The sequence below is a fragment of the Procambarus clarkii genome, chromosome 15 (assembly GCF_040958095.1).
Source record: "Procambarus clarkii isolate CNS0578487 chromosome 15, FALCON_Pclarkii_2.0, whole genome shotgun sequence".
In the NCBI taxonomy this organism is placed as follows: domain Eukaryota; kingdom Metazoa; phylum Arthropoda; class Malacostraca; order Decapoda; family Cambaridae; genus Procambarus; species Procambarus clarkii.
In genome coordinates, this window is record NC_091164.1 from 49,372,097 (window position 1) to 49,398,283 (window position 26,187).

Below are 26,187 nucleotides of genomic sequence, written 5' to 3' on the forward strand. Positions count from 1 at the left end.
ATAATTTTGAGTACAGCGATGGTTCACACATTTTATAATATAAATATACCACAATTCACTGTATGGAATAATATTACTGCTAAAAAACTAAGAAAAAATCAGAGACATTGAAATAATTAGGTAGTAATATATTTGTGGCAACTGCCGTCTAACAGCTCGGGCGGAGTAGACCTCGTCTGGCGAAGGCTCTGCCAACGCCCCTTTATTGCCACACTAACCTACCCTATTGCAGCTAAAATATGCCACCTATGATTTTTTTGTTATTTTTTTCCGTGATCAGGGAACAAAAATGAACACTTCTATAAGACGAAAGAATTTTTTGGATTTTTTTTTTTTGTTGCGCCTGTGGGTGTGAATTCCATTTGGGCCCCTAGCGGTTTGAGGGTTAATTAAATTCTGGATGTACATCATATATATTTTTGCTTACAGATTTTGTTTAGTAATATTATTAGGATAATAAAAAGTTATAAAATACTTGTTTCATGAATGCTTTATTAGATGGAGATTCTCCAGACTGTCTCTGGCTGGCTGGCGGTCTACGGAGCCATTTCCCAGAAGGGTCTTAGGGGGATGGGGGGAGGCAGAAAGTGAGGGTGTGGGGGGGAGGAGAGGCAGAAAGTGAGGGTGTGGGAGGAGGGGAGGCAGAAAGTGAGGGTGTGAGAGTTTAGGTTCAGTGAGGGTGAGGGAGGGGATGAAAGGTGTAGGTGGCCTGCTTGCCATGTGAGGACCCTCTGATGCCAAGACAAACCCAATACCGACCTTCGGTAATATCGATCGCCAGATCGTTATATGAGGCTCTAAATACAGGTCTCCCAAACCGGTCGTTATTACCGGCAGATCGGTATAAAAGAGGCTGTTAAATTGAGTGGATACTATGTTGTTTCACACACTATTTACACAGTAACACACTGTATTACATACTCAGTACTTCGGAGTGAGTAATAATTAACGAAGTAGTCCATGGTGCACAGCGCGACTTCGCTCTCATTGCACCAGGTACAGATAGAGTTTCGCTTCATGCTTCTTCGTTCTGTGTGCTTGCAAATAACCCACTCACGTACATCCTTGGCTTTAGTACTTGTAGGTTTTATGTTACCAAGTTTGTAAAGCATAAGGTAGTATTGAAAATATTGTAGGAAAAGATCAATTTGTAGGGTAGTCTTGAAAAGATCACTTTGCAAGGTCCAACACAGGAAAAGATTCAGCTAGCCTCAAAGAGTGTCAGTCACTCAGGAAGAGATTCAGCTAGCCTCATGGAGAGTCCGTCAGTCTGGAAGAGATTCAGCTATTCTTGAAAATATCTATGGAAAACACCACCATGAAAGCCATTAACACTGTTCATCTATGCTACTTGTATCAGATGCATCATCACTGAACACAGAAAACGATTCATCTATGTATCATCTATATAAATTGGAGATAACATGGGTGGGCAAGGGTGGTGCTTAGAGCTACAATTGGATACGTTCGCTGTATTGTCCTCATAGGTGCTGCATCACTTGCATCCGACCTTTGTGTTAGGTCCCTATTGTACCTAGCTTCACCAATATTATGACCCTTATGTTCTTTAAACAATAAGGTTTGAATTTCTCCGTCAGAGCACGACCTTTCAACACCGTGTCAGACAGGTGTTTGGGGGCCAGAGGCGCGTGCGCCATCCATGGTTGCTTAATCAGTACTAACCCAGCCAGCAGCCCTAAGGCATTCTGGAAATTTTTTCCCAGATGGCTGCCTCTCACTAGAGGTCCTAAGAGTCCATTTCGTACACAACCAACCTTCCATACATTTAGAATTGGTACGGAAAAATCAAAGAGTTTTCTCGGTTGGCGCAGTTTCCCGCCGACTGAGAATACTCGGTTTGCGCAGTTAAGTGGTTAAGCATCATATCACAGTGCCTACCATTCGTTCATAGAATTTCCCTTGCCACAGTGCTCTATGAGGTATAAATTTCCAGTGACATTGCCTCTGGTTTAAGACTGCTTGTACCTCTGGCTGATCCCATATCTCCCTTAGGCAGGCTTCTGCCACAAAATTGGATCCATTATCCGAAATCATTAATTTGGGGCAGATTTGACATGCCGCAAACCTTTGAAATGCTTGTTGGAAAGCTTCTGCATTCATGTCAGAAGTTACTTCTAAGTGTACACATCTTGTAGTGGTGCACATAAAAAGACTACAGTATAGGCGAAAGGGAGATGGAACTTTCACCGATGACAACAAAGAAATGAGCGAGCTACTGAGGAAGCAGTACAACTCTGTTTTCAGTGAGCCATTAAACGCACTAAAGATTGATAACCCAAATGAATTTTTCATGGATATGATACCAACATCAAATCATATATCAGACGTCACCCTATCCCCACTGGATTTTGAAGAAGTCATAAACAGTATGCCTATGCACTCTGCACCAGGCCCGGATTCTTGGAACTCCATATTCATCAAGAACTGTAAAAAAACACTATCGCAGGCCCTCCACATTCTGTGGAGACAAAGCCTAGATACTGGCGTTATTCCTGATATACTAAAAACAGCAGAGATAGCACCACTTCATAAAGGAGGAAATAAGGCAGAGGCAAAAAATTACAGACCGATAGCACTAACATTACACATTATAAAAAATTTTGTGAGTGCTAAGAAGTAAGATCACAAAATTACATGGAATCACAGCATCTCCATAACCCTGGACAACATGGTTTCAGAACAGGGCGCTCTTGCCTGTCACAGTTGCTGGACCACTATGATATGGCATTAGATGCTATGAAGACAAACAAAACGCTGATGTAATTTACACAGATTTCGCTAAAGCTTTTGATAAATGTGACCATGGCATTATTGCACATAAAATGCGTTCAAAAGGAATTACCGGAAAAATAGGCAGATGGATCTACAATTTCCTGACCAACAGAACCCAATGTGTAATAGTCAACAAAATAAAATCCAGCCCATCAACCGTGAAGAGCTCAGTCCCCCAGGGTACTGTGCTTGCTCCAGTACTTTTTCTCATCCTCATATCGGACATAGACAAGAACACAACCTATAGCACTGTATCATCCTTTGCAGATGACACTAGGATCTTCATGAGAGTAGGCAACATAGTGGACACGGCAAACCTCCAGTCAGATGTAGATCAGGTCTTTCTATGGGCTACAGAAAATAATATGGTGTTTAACGAAGATAAGTTCCAGCTCATGCGCTATGGAAAAAATGAAAATATAAAAACGGAAACCACGTACAAAACTTAGGCAAATTATAACATAGAACGAAAAGGCAATGTAAAGGATCTGGGTGTACTCATGTCGGAAGACCTTACCTTTAAAGAACACAATAAAGTAGCCGTCACAACTGCAAGAAAAATGACAGGTTGGATAACAAGAACTTTTCACACTAGAGATGCTATACCGATGATGACACTTTTCAAAACGCTTGTGCTCTCTAGAGTGGAGTACTGCTGCACAATGACAGCCTCTTTCAAAGCTGGAGAAATTGCTGACCTGGAGAGCGTGCAGAGATCCTTTACTGCTAGAATCCACTCAGTAAAACATCTAAACTATTGGGACCGACTAAAGAGCCTAAATCTGTACTCCCTTGAGCGCAGGCGGGAGAGATACATAATAATTTACACGTGGAAAATATTAGAGGGGCTGGTCCCAAACCTGCACACAGAAATAACATCACATAAGACCAGAAGACATGGCAGGATGTGCAGAATACCCCCGTTGAAAAGCGGAGGTGCAACAGGTACTCTGAGAGAGAACTCTATCAACATCAGAGGCCCGAGACTGTTCAACACGCTTCCGCTACACATAAGGGGCATAACTGGCAATCCCCTCACAGTGTTCAAGAGAGAACTGGATAAGCACCTCCAAAGGATACCTGATCAACCAGGCTGTGACTCGTACGTCAGGCTGCGAGCAGCCGCGTCCAACAGCCTGGTTGATCAGTCCAGCAACCAGGAGGCCTGGTCGACGACCGGACCGCGGGGACGCTAAGCCCCGGAAGCACCTCAAGGTAACCTCAAGGTAGGCTTTCACTGGAATTTTGTCCAGCGTACATGTTAAAATAAGGGCGCCTGTGTAATCTATCCCAGTGGTCTCAAAGGGACGAAGGTGTACGACTCGTTCTCTAGGTAATGGTAGAGGTCCTGGATGAGGACACACCCAAGTATCATACCTCCGGCAGATGACACACGATTTGATTATTGACTTGACAGTTTGACGACCCTGGGGAAACCAAAACTTCTGCCTTAAATCAGTGAGTGTCTAACACTCCTCCATGCAAAGTGCCATATTCATGACAAATGTAATACAGTAATATTAATTTACTAATGGTGTGGTGACGAGGAAGAAGCATAGGATTCTTTACTTCTAAATCAACTTCTGCATGTTGTAAACGTCCTCCACATCACAAAATGTTATGATTGTCCGAGTCAAACCATATGCCTAAAGATCTTACAAATTTATCAGGGAGATGTTCATAATTTCTCCCATAGGTTTCTATCCTCGCTTGTTTGACCCAATATTTGATTGGACTAGGGAATTGGTATTTGATTCCTATTTTGTTAAGAAATCCAAACACTATTTGGGTAATCTCTAGTAATTTACTTAAAATAGAATAATGTATAGGATCAATAGCCAAAGGTCGAGGGGGTTCTGGGGCAGTGATATTGGTCACTATGACTTGTGGCTTTTGTTTAGGCCACTGATCACTGACCAACCACTGGGGTTCTTTAAACCACATCTCGGTTTTAACTAATTGCCTTAATGTCAATCCTCATGAGAGATAGTTGGGTTATCCTTTGTAGGGGACATGTTTCAATTTGTATTCAGCTGACAACTCTCTAATCTTCCTTACTCTGTTATTGACATAGGGAGTTTTGTTGTGATTGTTTTTTACCCATTGTAAGATTGCCTCATTTTCTGACACACTACTATCTCAGAGAAGTGAATAATATTTAGTGTCTCGATCAGGTAATGAGCCAATCGAACACCTACCACCAAAGCCGTTAATTCCATTTGGGGTAATGACCTCTTCTTTAACGGGGCCACTCTGGCTCTAGAATTAAGTAATATTGATTGCTCTGTGTTCACTAAATAGGCTACTTCACCATACACCTTGTCTGAGGCGTCACAAAACACATGCAAATTTGTGGTTTGTTTTAGTCCTATGGCTTTACGAGCAAATTTAAGGGTACTGAGAATATTTAAATCCGCTGTCATCTGCTGCCATTTATCTTGCAAGTCACTAGGCAATAGATCATTCCGACCTATTTTTGTTTCCCAACACTCCTGCATGAGGAGTTTGCCATTAATCAAAATGAGGCTAATTAAGCCTAAAGGGTCAAATAGTTTACTGACAAGGGATAAGTACTTCCTCATAGTTAACCCTTAGGCTGCGCAATACATATATAGATGATTTGAGTAACATTACCGATACTGCACAATACATTAATAACTGTTTTAGTGTCTAATGCTTTAATTTAAATGCCCTGTGTGGGATAGGGGAAGCTATAGTGCAGCCACGACTGATAGTTCGCAGATGCCATATAGAAAAAAATCGTGGCCAACATTCTTGGGTGTGAGAGCGTCAGTACTGATCGAGCCACCAAGGCTGACGCACGCGGCATGAGGTCATAGCACCGCTGTTTAGCTTGTGACCACAGCATCACCTAAAAATGTCAAAATATATATGTACATGCTATTATTTAGCGATGATAGTATTACAAAAGACCCCTGACTGTGATAAAACTGACCAGGATTCTGATAATAGCAGAATGGTGGTGATATTTAGCGCTGTGCTCCATGGTGGGATGAGTAATGCTGAGGGAGGAAGGGTGGTAGCGTCGTCTTCTGACTGTGTGTGGCCACCTTTTATTGACTTACCATACCAGCTTAGTGGTTTGTTATGTGAACACAAATGTAGATACTTATATATAACGTGTGTATAGAGTGTAATAACAACAATAGGAGTATGTTGGGAGCCGCCATTTTGGTGAAAGAGGTGTGTCGTCTGCACGACTTGTCATGTTGTTTACTGGTGTCCGTTATGGTCTTTGCGCACCATACCAACTTATTTGTACAGGTATGGTGAATAAAACATGTAGATACTTATATATAATGTGTGTATATAGTGTAATACAGAGCACCACTTGGTTTCCAAACTTTAGTTATCCGAAACTTCCAGTTTCCCGATTGGGGTTATGGAGTCATGCTCACGAATAAAGTACGGGTAGGAGCGGTCCGCCAAGCTTTATGTTGGCCCGTGGTGGTGGGTGGGAGATGGTCCAGTTTGCCCACTGACCGTGGCAGGCGCCACCACTCTATAGAGTGCCTTTTACCTTGTGACTTCACAGATTCATGGCCTATTATTCCTATTATTTTGATTTGTCACGAGGCTGGAGTGTTCATTCTGTAATTTTGTTTTACATATCTGCACAATCAAGGAACATCTCTGCACCATGTTGGCTCTAAATGCACGCATTGCATCAGTGATGGCTGACTGGTTGGTGGATGGATGGGGTAGCTTAGGTGGGAGGCAGTATGAGAGAGGAGGAAGAATTAGTGAGAAAGGGAGGGAGGGGGAGGTAGGGAGAGATGCTAGGAGGTAGGCAGGAAGAGAGGGAAGTAGTGAGAGAGCATGGGAGAATTAGGGAGGGAGGGAAAGGCTGGCAGGCAGGCAAAGAGACAGGCAGGCTGGCTTGCAGGCAGGCAGCCAGGCAGGCAGGCAGGCAGGCTGGCTGGCAGGCAGGCAGGCTGGCTGGCAGGCAGGCAGGCAGGTAGGCAGGCAGGCAGGCAGGCAGGCAGGGAGGCAGGCTGGCAGGCATAGAGGGAGGCTGGATGGCAGGCAGGCAGGCAGGCAGGCAAGCTGGCTGACTGGCTGGCTGGCTGGCTGGCAGGCAGGCAGGCAGGCAGGCAGGCAGGCAGGCAGGCTGGCTGGCTGGCTGGCTGGCTGGCTGGCTGGCAGGCAGGCTGGCTAGCTGGCAGACAGTCTGGCTGGCTGGCAGGCAGGCCGGCAAGCTGGGGCTGGCAGGCAGGCAGGCTGGCTGGCAGGCAGGCAGGTTGGTTGGCTGGCAGGGATGTATATTGAGTTGAACCGCGTGACCTTTAACCACTTAACTGCACCAAGCGCCAACCGAGTTTTCTCGGTCGGTGGGAAACTGCGCCAACCGAGAAAACTCTTTGATTTTTTTGGTACCCATTCGAAACGCGGGCGCAGTTGGTTGTGTACGCCCCTCACTGACGGCCTGAAGCCGTCAGTGAGGGGCGGCCATTTTGAAAAAATCCCAGAATGCCTCAGGCCCGAGGGTAGCCTTAGTTTTGATTGAGCAACCATGACTGACGCACGCGCCTCCAGCTCCCAGTCACCTGTGGGACTCGCTGTTGCAAAACCGCTTTCTCCAGGGGAGATAAAAAGTTTGTTGTTTGAAGATGAAGTGGAATATTATATTGATGACCCAAGGATTGATAGAGACATAACTCAAGGGGTCTAGTGGAAGTGAAATAGATGCAGATGAAGATGATACAGTGAGCGAGTATCATTCAGGGCGAGCTGCACGCACAGTGAAGTGTCACAAATCATCGCCCTTGCCAGAATTATCCCCACCACCACCACCTACATCTCCCATTTTTGATGAAAGTGATACTATTGAGTCATTTTCTGGGTTTAGTGACGCTGCTTCTGATACAAGTAGCATAGATGAGGCAAGGGCTAGCAGCTGCCGTCGTCTCGGTGTTACCAGGTGCAGATCTGCTGTCTCAGCAGGTCACCCTGCCAAGCGCCGCCATGTATCCCCTCTCGACGACACTGACGACAGTGTTGCCTCTACATCTACTTTCCCTGATCGCCCTACTAGTAGACAAGGTAGAAGACCTCTAACTCCTCCCCAAAGGAGATTTAGTGTCAGAAAACCAACCCGTTCTCGCACTTTCTTACAGTCAATATTGACTTATTAAATAAGTGCATATGTGACACACTAATTTATTGCGAATATTTTAGTTTACCTTGAAAAGCTTCATAGAAAACACCGACCTTCCCTAACCTTCTTAGTATGTTAAGATAAGCAACTTATTGCTTCGTAATTACAATTATTACTTAACCTATACCTATAATTGGTTAAGTAGTAATTGTAATTATGAAGCAATAAGATGCTTATCTTAACATACTAAGAAGGTTAGGTAAGGTCGGTGTTTTCTATGAAGCTTTTCAAGGTAAACTAAAATATTCACAATAAATTAGTATGTCACATATGCACGTATTTAATAAGTCAATATTGACTATACGAAAGTGCGAGAACGGGTTGCAGAAAACACACCCATAGTGGAGTCGCTCATGTAGGTGCTAAAAGGAGAACGGCTGAATTTGTGTGGGAGGACTGTGATATTTTTGTACCACATAAACCTCTTTTTTTTTTTTCTTTTTTTTTTTCTTTTTTGAGATATATACAAGAGTTGTTACATTCTTGTACAGCCACTAGTACGCGTAGCGTTTCGGGCAGGTCCTTGGAATACGATCCCCTGCCGCGAAGAATCGTTTTTTCATCCAAGTACACATTTTACTGTTGCGTTAAACAGAGGCTACAGTTAAGGAATTGCGCCCAGTAAATCCTCCCCAGCCAGGATACAAACCCATGACATAGCGCTCGCGGAACGCCAGGCGAGTGTCTTACCACTACACCACGGAGACTGCACCACGGAGAATTTGATGATAATGATGTGGGGGTTGCACCCATGTTCCCGTACACAGGTGAAGACATGATGGAAATGGAATATTTTCGTGCATATTTTGATGAGCCGTTCATGCAACATCTTGTTGCCGAAACCAACAGATATGCTGGGTAACTTATTGAAGCTGGAATATTACAGGCTTCACGTATGATATGTTGGAAGGACACCACTGTGGCTGAGCTGTATGTGTTCTTTGCTCCATGTATGCTCCAAAAACATTCGGAGAAGCAAGTTATTCAGGATTATTGGAACAAAGTTGCTGCTGTTCCATCACTTGTGTTCAACAAATACATGTCACGAGACAGGTTCCTGCTTCTACTACGGGGCCTGCACTTTGAAAACCTTGAAAATTTTGATAGAAATGATCGACTTTGGAGAGTGCGAAAAGTGTTCAATGACCTCAGAGGGAAATTTCATGATTACTTTGTACCTAGACAGAATGTTGTCATTGATGAATCCCTAGTTCTTTTCAAGGGACGTCTTCTCTTCAAACAGTACATTCCATCGAAACGGCACTGCTTTGGCCTCAAATTTTTTGTACTGTGCGACTGTGAAACTGGAATGGTGATCGATATGATATTATATTCTGGTACAGATGTGGACATACCCTCAGAGGTTCCTCTCGGGTTTTCTGGCAGTGTAGTGAAGACGCTAATGGAACCATTGCTGAACAAGGGGCACATTTTGTACACTGACAATTATATGAGCCCCTTGCTAACAAAGTTCTTTCTTGAACATAACACGGGAGTGTGTGGCACTGTAAAGACAAATAGGAAAGAAAAGCCAGTTTTTGAAAATAATATTGGTGTAGGTGATTGTGAACTTAGAAAATGTGACAAAATATTAGCAGTGCGTTGGAAAGACAAACGTGAAGTCAATATGTTGACAGCTATTCACACTGGTGAAATGCTTGACAGTGGCAAAGTGAGTTATCGAGGTGATGGATCATTGTTCAAGCCAGATTGTATTATTGACTACAATATAAATATGAGACTTGTAGATAAATGTGACATGATGGTTGGTGCCGTCGAGTGTGTCCGCAGAACTGTAAAGTGGACAAGGAAATTCTAATTTCATCTTGTGGACGTAACAGTGCTCAACTGTTTCAACATGTTTTTGATGATAACGGGCAAAAAAAACTTCAATTCGATGTTTAGTCAAGCTCTGCTGTTGCAATTACTTGCCAAATATGGCCAGGAAGATAGCGTAAGGACAGTTTATAATGCCCCAACCAGAGCGCATTTAGTTTCCAACAGACTAGCTGGTAAAGAGGGTTTTGCAATTCACAAGCCTGCCTACCTACCACCTACAGGAACTAAGGCCAAAAGCATATGTGAGTGCATTGTTTGCAAGCACTCAGAACGAAAACCAAGGAAGCGAAAATCTGTCTGTACTATATTTGTCGAGTGCAAAGTCCCGCTGTGTCTCATGGACTGCTTCTTTGAATATCACTCGCTTGCTAAGTACTAAGAGTGTAATACTGTTTGTTACTTTGTAAATAGTATGTGAAACTGTATATTAGTGAAAGTAAAACAAGTAATATTGCAACAATAAGCCTTTATTGAGGACACTTTAGTGACACATGTATCACAGTTCCATGGAACATTATGGATGTTATACTTTATATACATTGTCAGGACACATATATACATCTGATACGATACGAAAAAATCATTAGAAAGCATTGAAAATACATAGAAATAATATTTGTAAATATAATTGTGGCAACTGGCGGGTCTTGAATGGCCCGAGCGACTGTGTCTGGGCGACTCACGCACCAGCGACCAGCCCATGATGATGTCACAGCGCACCTTGTCCACCTCCTCACGGCCAACAGACAGCCTGTGAGCCCTGGAAACCCCCATCGGGGCTCAGTTTACTGATGGATGCATCTTCTGAGTTCCACCTCGCCTTGAGCAAGTTTGAGGGTTGTTCTGTGCCCTTGTCTCAGGGTGACAGTCACCTTTTTTGCCTCAGTCATGCCACCTGTTGGGTCAATGACACCTTCGACCCACAGTTTACCTATTCTATTGTCACTGAGGTTCGGGTACAGGCGGCATCCACGTTGCTGGCTAGGTTTAGGTTGCTGCAATGTGTTAGGTTGGTTGCACACTCGGATGCCCCTGGGCTGCCCTGTTTTAGTTATAGGGACCCGGACTTGGGGCCATTAGTTGCCTGGACATTGGTTCAGTCCACGCCTACAAGTTCTGCCCCGGCTGGTGATTTTTGCCCTGCTTCCCTCCCCCTGCTCCTGGCTTCCAAACATCTGAGGGTTTCGGAGTCGGGGCGGGGTTTAGTTGGTGATGAGACACGGATGGCTTCAGGGGCTGCCCCTTTCGAGTCGGTGATGGAGGCATTTGAGCCTGCTCATCCTGCCGAGGCTTCTGGGTCCTACCAACAGGCCCTCTTCTTAGCTGCTATTCTCCTGGATTCTGCCTTTTCTTCGGGGGTAGAGGGCATGGAGGATAGCTCTGCCCCGGGGCCCCGGTTGGGGGGTTCCCAAGGCTTTGGGGGGGGGGGGGGGGGGTGGTAGTCCGCTTTTGGCGCATGGGCTCTTTGCCTCTGTTTGGGCCTTTTGAGCTTCTGGGAAGGTTTTTTTCCATCCCTTCCTTCCTTGCGTTGCTTTTCTGCATTTACTGGTATGATTTTAGCACCCTTGCATCAGGCGCATTGCTTCTGGCTGCTTTGTTTGGGCGACCATATTGGGCAGCCATTTTGGATTTCTGAGTGCGCTTCCCCAGCCGGCCGGCAGGGGTGGCACAGCATCTTGTTTATATGTGATTGGGTGTTTGATTCACATTTTGGGGGAGTTTTCACCTCCATCTGTAGGTAATTCTCCTCCCAGAGTCGTTTCTCTGGAGGTATGTTTGTGTATGTGTGTGTTTGTGTATTTGTATATGTGTCAGTATGTTTTATGGCAGCCTGTTGCCTCTATTCTGGGGTGCATTTTCTGCCAGAAGTTGTGGTGCTTCAGGTTCCCCCCCCCCCCCCACCCCACGGGTTCCTTTCTGGGATCCTTCGGGTTCTTCGGTTTAGTCTTCTGGTGGTTTTCCTCTAGAATTTCCCATGTACAGATTTGGGTTGCCCTTGGTTTGTTCCCTCCGGTGCGATCCAGCCTTGGCCTCTTCCGACCACATCTTATAATAATAATAATAATTTATTTAGGAACAGTACATACATAGTTGCAGTACAAACATTCTGTTAGATTTAAAAATATAGGTAGTACATACAATACCTAAAAAGCCACTAGTACGCATAGAGTTTCGGGCAAGATGAGGTGGGGGGGGGGGGAAACACTTAGACTAAAACTTAATAGTAATTGAGCTTAAAGTATCAATTGTGTTGAATGAAAAAAAATGAAAAGATAAAAAAAAGGGGGGAACATGGTAGAAAATAGCCAATATAGAAGTTGATCAACAAACAGCATTTTTTTTTTTTTTAAATAGTAAGACATGGGTTGATATTTAGAAGTAAGGTAAGTTACATGAGTTAATTAGGTAGTACTTAGTTTTCATCTTAAACCTCAAACCGCTAGGGGCCCAAATGGAATTCACACCCACAGCCGCAACAAAAAAAAAAATATCCAAAAAATTCTTTCGTCTTATAGAAGTGTTCATTTTTGTTCCCTGATCACGGAAAAAATAAAAAAATCATAGGTGGCATATTTTAGCCGCAATAGGGTGGGAAGTGTGGCAAAAAAAGGGGCGTTGGCAGAGCCTTCGCCAGACGAGGTCTACTCCGCCCGAGCTGTCAGACGGCAGTTGCCACAAATATATTATTACCTAATTATTTCAATGTCTCTGATTGATTTTTTCTTAGTTTTTTTGCAGTAATATTATTCCATACAGTGAATTGTGGTATATTTATATTATAAAATGTGTGAACCATCGCTGTACTCAAAAATTATGGTGTGCATATTAGTGATTCAATTATTATGTTCTTCATAAAACAATAAACAAATAGTTTTGCTGTTGTTACACTATATACACAGGTTATATATAAGTATCTGCATGTTTTGTACACCATAACGAACTACTAAGTTGGTCTTTTGAGTCAAAAAGCAACGAGGAGTGACCGCCAAACACCAGCGAGCCACTCACTGCCAGTCCCTCCCTCAACACCACCTCACTCACCCTCATTCACCTCCCACAATATTGTTTTGTATTTATTCACTATACACAGACGTTATATATATGTATTTACATGTTTTGTTCACCATAACTGTACATCTAAGCTTGTATGGTGAGTAAAGGCCATAAGACGTAGCTACTCACACAGTCAGCTGATCGGCGGCCGCCCTCAAGGCCAGACGCACTAATATTTGTCCTTCAACAATATTGTTTGTGGTGTTATTACGCTATATACACACATTATATATAAGTATCTACCTGTTTTATTCACTATACCTGAACAAATAAGCTGGTATGGTGTCCAAAGACCATATTGGCCATCAGTAAACACCATGCCAAGTCGTGCAGACGACGCTCGTCCCTCACCAAAATGGCGGCTCCCAACCTACTCCTCTCGCTGTTATCTCACACTATACACACGTTATATATAAGTATCTACATTTGTGTTCACCATATCGAACCACTAAGCTGGTATGGTGAGTGCAGTCAATAAATGGTGGCCACACACAGTCAGAAGACGACGCCACAACCCTCCCTCGCGCAGCCTTACGCCTCCCTCCATGGAGCACAGCGCTAAATATCACCACAATCCTGCTATTATCAGAATCCTGGTCAGTTTTATCACAGTCAGGGGGCTTCAGTAATACTATCACTGCTAAATAATAGCAGTATCATTTATATTATGGTATTTGTAGGCGATGCTGTGGTGACAAGCTGAACAGCGGTGCTGTGAGCTCGAGCTGCGTGCGCCAGCCTTGGTGGCTTGCTCAATACTGACGCTGTAACACCCAAGAATGTTGGCCTGGATTTTTTTTCTAGGTGGCATCTGGCAACTATCGGTCGTGGCTGTACTATAGCTGCCCCTATCCCAGGCGGGGCGTTTAAATTATAGCGCTAGACACGAAATCATATATAAATGATGTGCGCGGTTTCGGTTTTGTCACTGATATCATTTATATATGATATGCGCGGTTTTAGGGTTAAACTGGTTGAGAGAGGTACAATCTTAGACATAAATAGGAAGGTCATTCCACATTCTGGATCCCTTGATTTGTAGAGCATTCCTAGTTTGATTAAGTCTTACTCTTGGAATATCAAATAGGTATTTGTTTCTGGTGTGGTGCACATGAGTTCTGTTACAACCTTCTAGGAAGCGTTGAAGGTCAGGATTGACATGACAATTCAGAGTTTTAAATATATAGAGTACACAAGAGAGGATGTGCAGTGACTTAATATCTAACATATTCAGAGATTTGAGTAAGGATACCGAGTGCTGTCTGGGGCCAGAGTTAGATATTGTTCTAATAGCAGCTTTGTGTTGGGTAATAAGAAGACGTAAATGATTTTGGGTAGTAGAACCCCAAGCACAAATACCGTAGTTGAGATAAGGATAGATGAGAGAGTAATAGAGCGTCACCAGGGCAGGGCGTGGAACATAATATCTGATCTTAGAAAGAATTGACTATTCTTCTATTGACTTGAATCTATTGACTCCTTCTTCTATTGACAGAAGGTCTCTGGGTCTTCCTGGCGTGCAGACTGCTGCCTTGTTTTGTCCTGGACCCTGGCTCTGGGGTTTCCCTTCGTTCTTTTGTCCATTTTATTTACGGTCTCGGTTGTTCCTCATTTGCTGGCAGCTTCTGCTGTTGCCATCCATTTCCTGCTTTGGTTCTCCTGGGTAGGCATTCTCGTGCTCCCGACCGGGTCATGCCAGGGTTCGGGTCTGTGCAGGTCAAGGGGGGGGGGGGTGTTGGTGACTCCCCCGCTCGACTTGGTGGTATCTGAGCCAGCGTCGTGTGGTTGGTGCAGTGCTTGCTGTGCTTGTCGGCCGGTATCTCGTAAGGGGTGTCGGCCAGCTTCTTGTAAGGGGCGTCGGCCAACTTCTTGTAAATAGTGTCAGCCTTTTGCGGGTTGCCCCATTGACGGGGCACTGGGAGGGGGGGGGGAAGGTTTGCTCTGTCTGCTCACACCTGGTCCCGCGATTTGTGGGCGTTTCAAGTCGTGTTTTCCGGCCTGTGGTGGCGTTGGGTGGCTCCTCCTCCTTCGGGGGCGTTCGGGGCAGACGAGGCAGGCTTCTTCCCCTTAGCTCCATCGGATCATCTTGGAGTGGGTGCGCTTGGGCGTGGTCATCACAACCCCGTCCCTAAGGTGGGTTTCCAGTGCCGAAACGGGACTGTGCGGGTCTTCAGTTCATTCTGGACTTGTTCTGTCTGTACTCTGGGTTCCTTGCCCCTCCTTCCAAATGATCACTCTTTCCCAGGTCTGGTTTCATTTGGAGCCGAGTTCTTGGATGGTATCCCTGGACCCTCGGGACGCGTATTGGCACGTCCCGATTCATCCGGGGTTCAGGGTTTTGTTAGGTTTTATGGTGGGACGGCAGCCTTATCACTTTTGTTGCCTTCATTTTGGCTTGAATCTGGCACCTCGCATTTCCACGCATCTTACCCGGGTCGTGGTGTCCTGTCTGTGTCTACTAGTGGTTTGGGTTCTGGACTACCTTGACGACTAGTTGTGTGGGCTCCCAACCAGTCAGCTTGTTTGCTCACCTGGGGTGTGGTTCTTTCCCAGCTCGCCGGGTTTGGGTTCCTGGTGAACTGGAGGAAGTCCCATCTGTTCCGTCCCAGGTTCGGACCTGGGTGGACCTCATGTGGGACTCTAGAACCGCTTCCGTGTCTCTCCCTCCTGCGAGAGACCTGTTGCTGCGGCTGTGGTCCTGTCTTCAGCTGTTTCTGGGGGGTTCCCGGGTCACTCGGCGGCTGCTCGAGCAGCTGTGCAGGGGGTCTGAACTTTGCTGTGCTAGTTTACCTGTTTGGTCTGATCTAGCTTTGGTATCTGTTATGGTTCCTTCGGGGACGTCCCTTCTGCCACTCTCGCAACCACTGGGTTCGGCCTCTGGGGACCTTGCGTCGGTTGCTGTGTTGCCAGCTCCCTCTAAGGATTTTTTTGGGTTCAGTTCCTTGGTGCCTGCCCGTGCCCTCGCTCGATGTGTTCAAGGATGCCTCATCTCTTGGCTGGGAATTTATGACCATGGCTTACTATGCTGGCCTGGGGCGTTGGGCTCTGTCTTTCCGTCGGGCTCACAGCATGGTGCGGGATTTTGAGGAGATTTGGTAGTCACTTCGGAGGGTTCGGGTCACTTGGGGTTTTGGCGATCTGGCTCCATTTGGACTGCTCTCCGGTGGTTCCTTGTTGAACAACAAGGTTTCTCTTGGATCCTTGGCTCTTTAGGGCTGGTTGCTATGAGTGACTCATCCGCTGGATTCTCGGGGTTTGGCTCTCATGCAGTTCACAACCGGGGAGTGTCCAGCGTCCTGGCGGACGGCTTGTCTCGGTTCATTCCCCTCTCCACGGAATAGACGGTCGACACCAACTCATTCAGTTTGCTCTGCCAGACATGTGGGCTCCCGGAGGTGGCCCTCTTCGTGTCGGCATGGTCTCAGCGTTTCCCAATATATGTGGCACCCTTTCCCAATTGCAGAGCTGTTGTGCTAGACGCCTTGCAGCAGGATTGGTTAAAGTGGAGTTTCCTGTGCCTCTTCCCCCGGTCCAGCTGTTACTTCGGGTTTTGGCTCTCTTGGAGTCTTGCTGTGGGAGAGTCATCTTCGTGGTCCCTTGGTGGCAGGCCCAGCCTTGGTTTTAGGCGCTGCTTGCTCGGTGTCCAAACCTGGGGGCGTTTTCCATGGCTCTGCCTCTTTCAGCATATCGGACCGGTCCGGCATACAGCTGGTCCAGTCTACTCCTCTGCTCATCATGTCTGATCTTTTTGGCGTGGATTTATCACCACTTGTATGGTGATCAGATGTCTCACCTGCGAGCTTCTTCTCGCTGACAATATGAAGTTTCCTGGCATTGTTTTTGCCATTTACTCTCATTGCAGGCTGTCTTCTATTACTGTTCGGGTTGTTTTGTCCTTTCTTTCTTTCTTGGCTTTTTCAGGACCATCATTTGATGCCTTTTACTGTTGTCTGCAGTGCTGGCAGAGCTGCTCCAACTTACGTTTAGGGTGGATGTTATTTTTGCCCTGTTCTAGAATCTTTCTTGTGCTTTGTTTCACCTCCGGCCTGCTCATGTGCCGCCTGAGCCATCCTGGTCCTTGGACCAGGTGCTCTTTTTTTTCTCTCTCTTCTCGGTTTGTGGTGGCCCCTTCTGTTCAAGATTGTTTTCCAAGGTTCTGTTTCTGTTGGCATTGGCCTTTAAGGATCGGGTTGGTGAACTTCATGCTATCTGGCGCAAGGGTTTCTGCTCTTTCAGTCCTGGTGGTTGGTTTGTTCGGTTGCAGCCGTCTCCTTCTTTTCTGGCGGAGATTGAGACGGCGACTTTCCGGAGGGGTCCTTGGGTGATTGATGCTTGGTTGGACAGGCCGGAGTGCATCATGTGTTGTGTCTGGTTGCAGCTCTCCGCCTTTATCTGCGTGCCTCAGATAGAGCAGTGCAAATACCGAGGCTCCTCTGTACATAGAAATTATGAAAATATTATGTAATTTGTATCGGTAAATATTGTGCAGTACTGTAATATTACTATTTGTAGTTATACATCTAGCCTAATGAAATATTCTTTTCCCACAGGATAACAAGCCAGAGGAATGTTCATTATGTTTTAATGATTATGATGACAATCAGCTACGGCCTCGCACACTGCCGTGCGGCCACACATTCTGCTCTCAGTGTATTGACAATGCTATCAAGAATGGTCAGCTGACCTGCCCCAGCTGCCATGTCAAGCACGCTGCCACAGCTGCTACTCAGTTCCCAATTAACTATGCTGTGGAGGCTTTTGTTAGAAAACTAAAAAATATCCAGCTAACAACTCAGGAAAGAGTGCCAGCAAAACCTTCTGAAGGTCCCGCCAGAGGCATCAGTAAGACGTTACGTTCCCTGGTGCAGGAGCAGAAGAGCAGCATCAGCAGCTTCATTACTAGCTGTGAAGAGGTACTGTCCCAGCTGGGGGAGTACCGGGGGCAGCTGGGGGACTGGAAGACTCATCACCTCCAGCTCCAGGACAGACTCTATGCTCTGGTAAAGCAGAACAAGTCAGCAATGAAGCTCTTGGAACTGGAGGATACTAGTGTGGTAGACATGACAACGCAAGGAGAGGAAGGGAAGACTCACCTGCAGGCCATGTTGGGGAGCCTCGACACAGTCAACACCCTACAGGAAGTTGACACAACCATAGACACAGCTGATGAGTGCAGCATGAAAATAAAAGATTGGCTCCAGAAGTGCCGGGAACTCTTCCCAGATGTCAAGACTGTCCACACCTCAGTGAAGGTACGTTGCTGAAGGTCACATTGTTCTCACCCAACTGAGTGTAGTATTGCCTCTATATAAACACTTTTGACATGGAGACACATCAAGATGAGAGTTGACTTTATGTATAGGAAACTTTTTGCTCAAACACCTGAAACATTGTTATTAATAAAGTCAACTGTCATCTTGGTGTTTCTCTACACTGTGGTCAGTGTAGAGAAACAACATTACTTATATTGTCCAGTTAATTTACTCAGAGCCTGATGCTTCATTGTAGTCCAGGTTCCACCATTTGTGGTTGTGTTGGTAATGACGGGTGCAAGAGACCATCAGGGAGGTCCTGGAGATGATGACCACAGAGACAGGTGCCACAGCTGGCCCTGTACACCTGGGAGACTCAGCCTCCACCATTAATGTTTGTGTTGGTAATGACAGGTGCAGGAGACCATCAGGGAGGCCCTGGAGATTATGACCACGGAGACAGGTGCCACAGCTGACCCCGTACACCTGGGAGACTCAGCCTCCACCATTAATGTTTGTGTTGGTAATGACAGATGCAGGAGACCATCATGGAGGCCCTGGAGATGATGACCACAGAGACAGGTGCCACAGCTGACCCAGTACACCTGGGAGAGACAAACTCCAGCATCATGAATAAAGTTCAGGAAATCACTGGAGAGATCACCCAGAAGCAATTAATAGTAAGTTTTCCGGGGAGGGGGGGGGGGCCTACGGCTTCCCAGAGCTATCCAGGCTGATAAGGATATCCCTAACTATTTGCATCAGTCAATGTGGGTGGAGTTCTAGGCCTACCGGGGACCATGAGTCAGAACCTGGCCCCCCTCATAGAGGCACGAGGAGCAATGGCCTATAGAAATGCACAGGTAATTTGGAGCATTCTATATCTGCCATCGACCGGGACAGGCACCAAGAAAGGTAAGTGCCACAAAACAAACCCCTTTCTTGTTTAAAACAACAAAAATCGCCAAACTAGTAGTCAGAACTCCCGAAAAGGAAAACGAGCAAACAAGCATGACGTTACAAGAGCTGCGCCGCATGTCTATGCAGCTCCCCCCTCCCCGGGAGGGGGGAAGGGGAATCCCCAGATCCTCCGCCGGCTATCCACATTACAATTCTTCTGCTGATTGGATCATGCATGGTCGTTATGACTCCAGCTCCAGTCTTTCTAGTGCTGTTCTTGGTTTCAGTACTGCTCTTATGGTGGCATGCAAGCTGGGAGTAGTATTCACAGGTACCCGGGCTGCATGTGCTTAAGGTCCCTTTCCCTGAGTGCCCTGTGAGTACCGCCCTCGGAGCTTGGGGCTATCTTCATCAAGTCACCTTGGGTCTACCTCTATTGTTCTTTTGTTGCTTGGCAATTGACCGCCAAGAGTGTTTTGGGGGGGTTTCCACCATTGTTTGCCTTGGGATAAGTGTAGTTATTGCACTGGTGGGGCACGGGGTACTGTGTAGCTAGTTTTCACCTATAACAGGGGGGCCGAGTTCCCTCTGGGTACGTTGCCCTCTTGCAAGGTTTTCTTTTCTTTTTCTTTTTGCCTGGGGGGGGGGGGTGAAACTGCCTTGGTTTCCCTCCCTCTTATATTAGGGTTGTTTGTGTGTGGTGGTACCCCCTGCTTCGCCATCGTGAGTGGACACGTCTCTGGGGTTCAGCATTAGCAGTTTGATTGATACCTTGGATGCTGGTTAGAAGTACCCTGCCTGAGATAACCCTTAGCAGACCCAGTCTAGGAACCCTGGAAAACCCCGTGGGGGCACTCAGGTCCAATGGAGGAGACCCCCGAGTTCCCTCTTGCTTTGTGCGAGTTTGACGGTTGCTCTGTTCCCTTGTCTCAGGGCGACACTCATTGTTTTTTCTCCGTCATGCTGCCTGTTGGGTCGGTGACATATTCGACCTCGAGTCCTGCGAGCTTTGTTGTTTGTTTGTGACTCAGTTCACCCAATCTAATGATAACATTATTCGGGTGTAGGCGGCTCGCGCATTGCATGATAGGTTTAGGTTGTTGCAATGTGCTAGGGTGGTCGTTTCCCCGGATGCCCCCAAGGCTGCCTCGTTTTGCTTATCGTGACCCGTACATGGGGGTGTTGGTCGCTTCGACCTTGGTTCCGTCTGTGCCCCCCTCGTTCTTCCCCTTCTGCAGTTAATTCGGTCCTCTTCCCCCCTGCTTCCGACTCCTAAGTTTCTGAGGGCTTCGGGGTCGGTGCAGGATATTATGGGGGGCAGGTGATTGTACTGAGAGGGCCAATATTAAAATCCAAAGGAATTCCTAAAATAGTGGCAATAGGGAGGCCCCGGCCCCCAGGGAAGAATATTCCCAGAAAATAAACAATTGCTAGGCTAGAAAAACTGTCTAGTCTAAGGTAATCCCATAGTCCACTCTCAACAGGAAGAGATACTCCTTTCTTAGTGCTTATTTATTAAACCCTCTAATAACCCCCCATATACATTACTACAATAATATACTTTACCACTCTACCTTACGTTAAATACCTTGGTCCACTTAGACAGGATGCAAGGTTTACAATTAAAAAGTTAGGGTAAAGTCTACTTAGAGAACAGCACTTGTAAGACTTGAAGCAGCCTGTGTAGCTATGACCCACGTGGTTCACTAATCACAGTGGAGTACACTTATTGACGCTAAAACACTGGCTTAAAATACCTCTAAACAAAACACACACCAAGCTAGTAGTGCAGTACAGAAATACCTAACTTGTAGAACATCGATTATAGGGAGAGGTGAAAGGAGTGGGAGGAAGACAGAGTCCCACAGGGAAAGTCAGAACGCCACAGCTGCCAGCCAGAGAGAAGGGAGAGCATAGCTTCTCGAGCTCATTTAAATATGCTGCTGGGACGGATACTCAGCTGATCGTACAGCAGCAATCATCACAAGTTTACTCAGACGTTCATTACTAGTTACTTTAATAATTATAAGAATATCTGATAACTAGCTCAATATTATATTAATAATCAACCAGCACAGAGTCTGAATGTTCTATTAGAAGCAGATTCATCTTATGTTTAGCAAGAAAGACGTGAACAAAGGTATGAAACGCTCTAAGTATAAACGTTACGTTAACTAACTATCCTTCTCACAACATTATTTGGAACTCAATTTGACCTCTGGTTTCCAACTAGGAACCCAAGGTCGTAACACTCCTCCCCCTTCAGAGAGAAAAAAAAATGTGGCTACTAGAATAGTAGTCATATTTTTTGTTAGAGCATACAGAGAATTAAAAGGAAAGCCTATGCAATAAAAGAAAATCGCACAAAAACAAAAATTTCTCTGGAAGAAAAAGCATAAAGGAATTCTCTGAAAGAAAAAGCACGCAAAAAAGGATTCTTTGAAAGAAAAAGCAAATACAAAAAAAAAGGGGAAGTAAATAAATTTGACACGGAATATTTAATGTCACAGGAGAACCTAAAAAAAAATAACTGAAATATGACAGTTGGTATATGGCTTCCTGTGGCTCAGATGAATTGTTACTCAGGTAGCCGGGACTGCGCATCGGCTATCACGTTGAGCCGGTTCGGTAGGTGGATAATGGAATGATTGAAATCCTGTAGGTACAATGCCCACCTGAGTATGCATTTATTTTCTTCTTTCATCTGGTGTATAAACACCAGTGGGTTATGGTCCGTGTACACTTCCACTATGTTAGCTGTTAAATATACTTCAAACTTTTTACATGTTAACACTAGCGCCAACGCTTCTTTTTCTACCACTTAATAATTGCGTTGCGCCTTGTCAAATTTCACAGAGTAATAGTACACTGGATGGTCCACTTGATCATCCCCAGTTTGCAACAACACTGCACCAGCACCCGAGTCAGACGCATCAACGTGAATTTTAAACGGTCGGTCAAACCTTGGACTAGTGAGTACTGGGGCGGAACTAAGATCAATTTCAAATTTTTAAATGCCTCTGCACAGTCTGTTGACCACTTAAATTTAACGGCCTTTCACAACAAGTCTGTGAGAGGAGTAGCGACACTGGAAAAGTTCTGACAAAAGCGTTGGTAGTACGCACACATACCGATAAACCATTGCACTTGCTTTTTAGACAATGGAGCACTGGATACTGGAGAATGGCACTGATTTTATCTTGCCTAGGTAACACTTTTCCTTGGCCCACTTTATAACCGAGATACGTCACTCTGCCGTGGCCAAAATGACACTTTTTTCCATTTAAAGTTAGATTTGCACTTTTCAGAACTGGGAACAACTGGCATAACCTAGCTATGTGGTCAGTCCAATTTCTGTCAAAAAGCACAATGTCATCTAAATACGCCCGACAATTTGGCACATTTGCGAGCAGAGAGTTCATTAGCCTCTGGAAGGTGTCAGGGGCATTACACAATCCGAACGGTAACACTTGATACTCGAAGACACCATCAGGTGTTACGAATGCAGTTAGTTGCTTGGCATGCTCGGTGAGCGGGATCTGATAATATCCCCTCGAGAGATTGAATTTCAAGACGTACATGGCATTTCCAATCTCATCGATGCAGTCTTCTAGGAGGGGCAACGGATAGGCATCCACGATGGTCACCTTGTTGAGCTGCCGATAGTCGGTGCATAATCGCCAGGAGCCGTCTGGTTTGGGGACCAAAAGGCATGGCGAGCACCAAGAGCCCTGGCTCGGCCAGATGAGGCTGTGCTGGAGCAGTAAGTTGACTTCGTTCCTCACGATGGCCTTTTTTTCCGGACTCATCCGATAGGGTTGAAGACGAATGGGGGTGTAGTCCGTCCACTTGACATCATGGTAGATGGCATCAGTCTGGGTCAGGACCTCCCCGAACAGACTGGAGAATTTGTCAAGTAGCGACTGCACCTCTTCACGTTGGGCCATCTGCAAATGGGACACTTTCTCCTCCACAGCATTCACAGAACTAGAATTATTGAGAATGAGATTAGTTGGGTCCCCAGAACAATCATCCCCTCCCTCACTGGAAAAGGAAACATTGGTTAGAGCAACAGGCCTGGAGCCCCTGGAACTTCTTCAGGCGGTTCAAGTGTACAAGCATCACCAGGTCAGAGTGCCTAACTTTGAACGTGAGGTCCCCAACCTATTCTGTCACAATATAGCGACCTTCGTACTTGTGAGACATATTGTTCCCTAGTCGAGGCTTTAATACCAGGACAGGGTCACCAGGCTGAAATACCCACAACTTAGCCTTAGCATCGTGTCATTCTTTCATATTTTCTTGGGTCTTCCCAAGATACTTTAGTGTAGCAGCCTTGCAGTCACAGAGTCTCTGGTAGTGTTGCGCAAAGAAAGCCAAACCTTCGGTCAACGTTACATTCCCTAACAGATTCTCTTATAACATTTGCAAGGGTCCACGAACCTTATGGCCAAAGACTAACTCAAAAGGAGAACAACCCAGTGAACTTTGTAACCCCTCTCGAGCAGCAAACAAAACATGGCAAGTTCTCATCCCAGAAGGTGTGGGAATTCTTGCACGATGTCTTCAACATCTGCTTAAGTGTTTGATGGAACTGCTCAATTGCCCCCTGACTCTGTGGATAGTATGGGCTAGAAACCTTATGAGTTATTCCATGGTCCTTACAGAATTGTTAAAAAATGTCAGACTTAAAATTAGTATCATTTTCGGTTTGCACGACCCCGAGGCAAAAGGGGTCCAAAAGCAGACAAAAATTGCAACATACGAGCAACAACAGTTTTTGCTCGGATGTTCCTTACAGCAAAAGCTTCAGGGTAACAGGTCGTGATACACATCATGGTTATCAGGTAAATAATACCAGACTTAGTTCTAGGTAATGGACCAACACAGTCCATTACCACATGAAAAAATGGTTCCTCCGGCACAACAATAGGCCTTAGAGGAGCTTTGGGTGGTTTCTGGTTAGGTTTCCCATCAAGCTGACAAGGTTGACATGAGTTACAAAAGTTTGCCACATAATTTTTCAGCTTGGGCCAGTAAAAATATTTAAAAATTTTGTGATAGGTGATATTAATACCTTGATGTCCCCCCATAGGGTCATCATGAGCAGCTGCCAAAACTATCTCTCTGTAGCAGGTAGGCAACATAACCTGGTGGACTATCTCTCACTCATTTGACAAGGGAGAACTCTGTGGTCTCCATTTTCTCATCAAAATCCGATCCTTGTAATAGTACCCAGTTGTTGCATCTACAATCTCCTCCTTAGAGAGAGCTACATCATGACATTCTGCAAGTCTGGGGTCAGCTTTCTGTAAATCACTCAAGGATGCATCCATACCTTGGTCAGATGCCATTGGCCGGGGCTCAACAGGTTCTCCTCCACCTCCTCACTACTCTGGGTAGACAGCGATGGTAGGCTCTCCACCGTGTCCTCGGCCTCGTCATCGATTCGGGCCATGAACTTGTCCGCAAGGTTCACTTGACTTTCGCCACTCGGAAAGTTCTTCGTGTCCTCGGGGTTTACCACCTTGGCAACCACAGGGCTGCCCTTACATTTAAGTCCCATAGCCCTGGTCACCGCACACGCAGGGTACACAACATTATCCTCTGCGGCGGGTAAATCCAGGGAAACCTTAGGGGTGGGCAACATAATAAGCAGTCTGGAGTCCCAACCTTATCCCCTGCTAAATCATTACCCAATATTACATCAACATTAAGGAAAGGTAACTGACTCCGACTGTACAAACACCCTTGTGGAAATCAGATTCCAGGGTAACTTTACGGAGGGGTACTGCTCGAGTATCACTAGTGACACCCTCAACCAGTACTACCTCTCCAGTGTCGAGTGTTGGCACCTTGCAATGCACTCTCCAAGATTAAAGTCTGGATGGCACCGGTGTATCGGAAGATAACCATGTCCTTTCAGGAAGAACCCTCAGAAGACAAAAGTCTCCCTTTCGATAAGAATGGGGTAAGCAGGTCCAACCACTGTGGGTTGGAGGTCTTACTCCCTAACCCTTCAGAAGGCCTCAAGCCTTGTATCACAACAAGAGCATTGGGTCTCTTTTTCTGGGTACAGTTGCCAACAACGGCTAGTAGGGTGGTTTGAACGTTTGCAGTGACCACAGTATCATTGGGAAGAAGAGACATTACCAAGAGAATTTCCCTTTAGTTCACCCTTAGGTGCCGTAGGGTTATAAAATTTACCGGGGTTAGTTTTGTCTGAAACAGAAGGTGTATTAGTTATAGGGTTAGAATGGGCTGGTCTGGACTGGCTGTGGGTATAAGTTTTGTTACTATGTGGGCTATAATTATTTTTATTGGGCCTTTTGCCCGCCAACTGGTAGTTCTCTTGTAACGGGACCAAGCCTTTAACCTCACAACTGATTAAAAGCTTATCATTATTGAAGAAATAATTAAAGAAAATATATTCAGAAACCAGAGTTCTGCTGAGTAACATTCAGTACAATCCCTCGAGATCCAAACGTTTGAACATTTAGATATCACAAATTCAAGAGATACTGTCTCCTCTAGATTAAACCACAAACTCTGAATATTCGCTGCCACCACCTACTAAGCCTGAGTAAATTTCTCAATTGATGGAAAGCAGGATGCCATCAATTAAGCGAATGGGACACTGGGATTTGTTAGTCGGGGCGTTGGTGACAGGACACCTGGTGTGGTTCTTGAGCTATATCGTGCTCTGGTTGGGCCCCCATTTAGTTTATGCAGTTCAGTTTTGGTCGCCATATTATAGAATGGATATGAATTCAATTGAACGTGTCCAGCGTAGGATGACTAAGTTAGTTCCCCAAATTAGAGATCTTTCATGTGAAGAAGGATTAGCAAAGCTTAGGTTGCATTCACTGGAGGGGCGGAGAGTTGGGGGTGACATGATGGAGGTTTGCAGGTGGATGAATGGACATAACAGGGGGGATATTGGTAGGGTATTAAAAGTATCGACACAAGACAGAACACAAAACAATGGGTATAAATTGGATAAGTTTAGATTTAGGAAAGACTTGGGTAAATACTGGTTCAGTAACAGGGTTGTTGATTTGTGGAACCAATTGCCGCGTAACGTGGTGGAGGTGGGGTCCCTCGATTGTTTCAAGCACGGGTTGGACAAGTATATGAGTGGGATTGGGTGGTTATAGATAGGAGCTGCCT

At 45.6% G+C, this 26,187-nt stretch overlaps 1 protein-coding gene across 1 annotated transcript in view; it reads left to right on the forward strand.

Annotated features, from left to right (window-relative positions):
• The window catches only part of LOC123750137 (tripartite motif-containing protein 59-like), a 151,527-nt gene that overhangs the window by 81,234 nt on the left and 44,106 nt on the right, over positions 1-26,187 (forward strand). The window contains exons 3-4 of the mRNA XM_069325031.1: positions 17,416-18,117; positions 18,651-18,797. Of these exons, the coding sequence (XP_069181132.1) occupies positions 17,416-18,117; positions 18,651-18,797 (849 nt within the window). The remainder of the gene's footprint in view (positions 1-17,415; positions 18,118-18,650; positions 18,798-26,187) is intronic.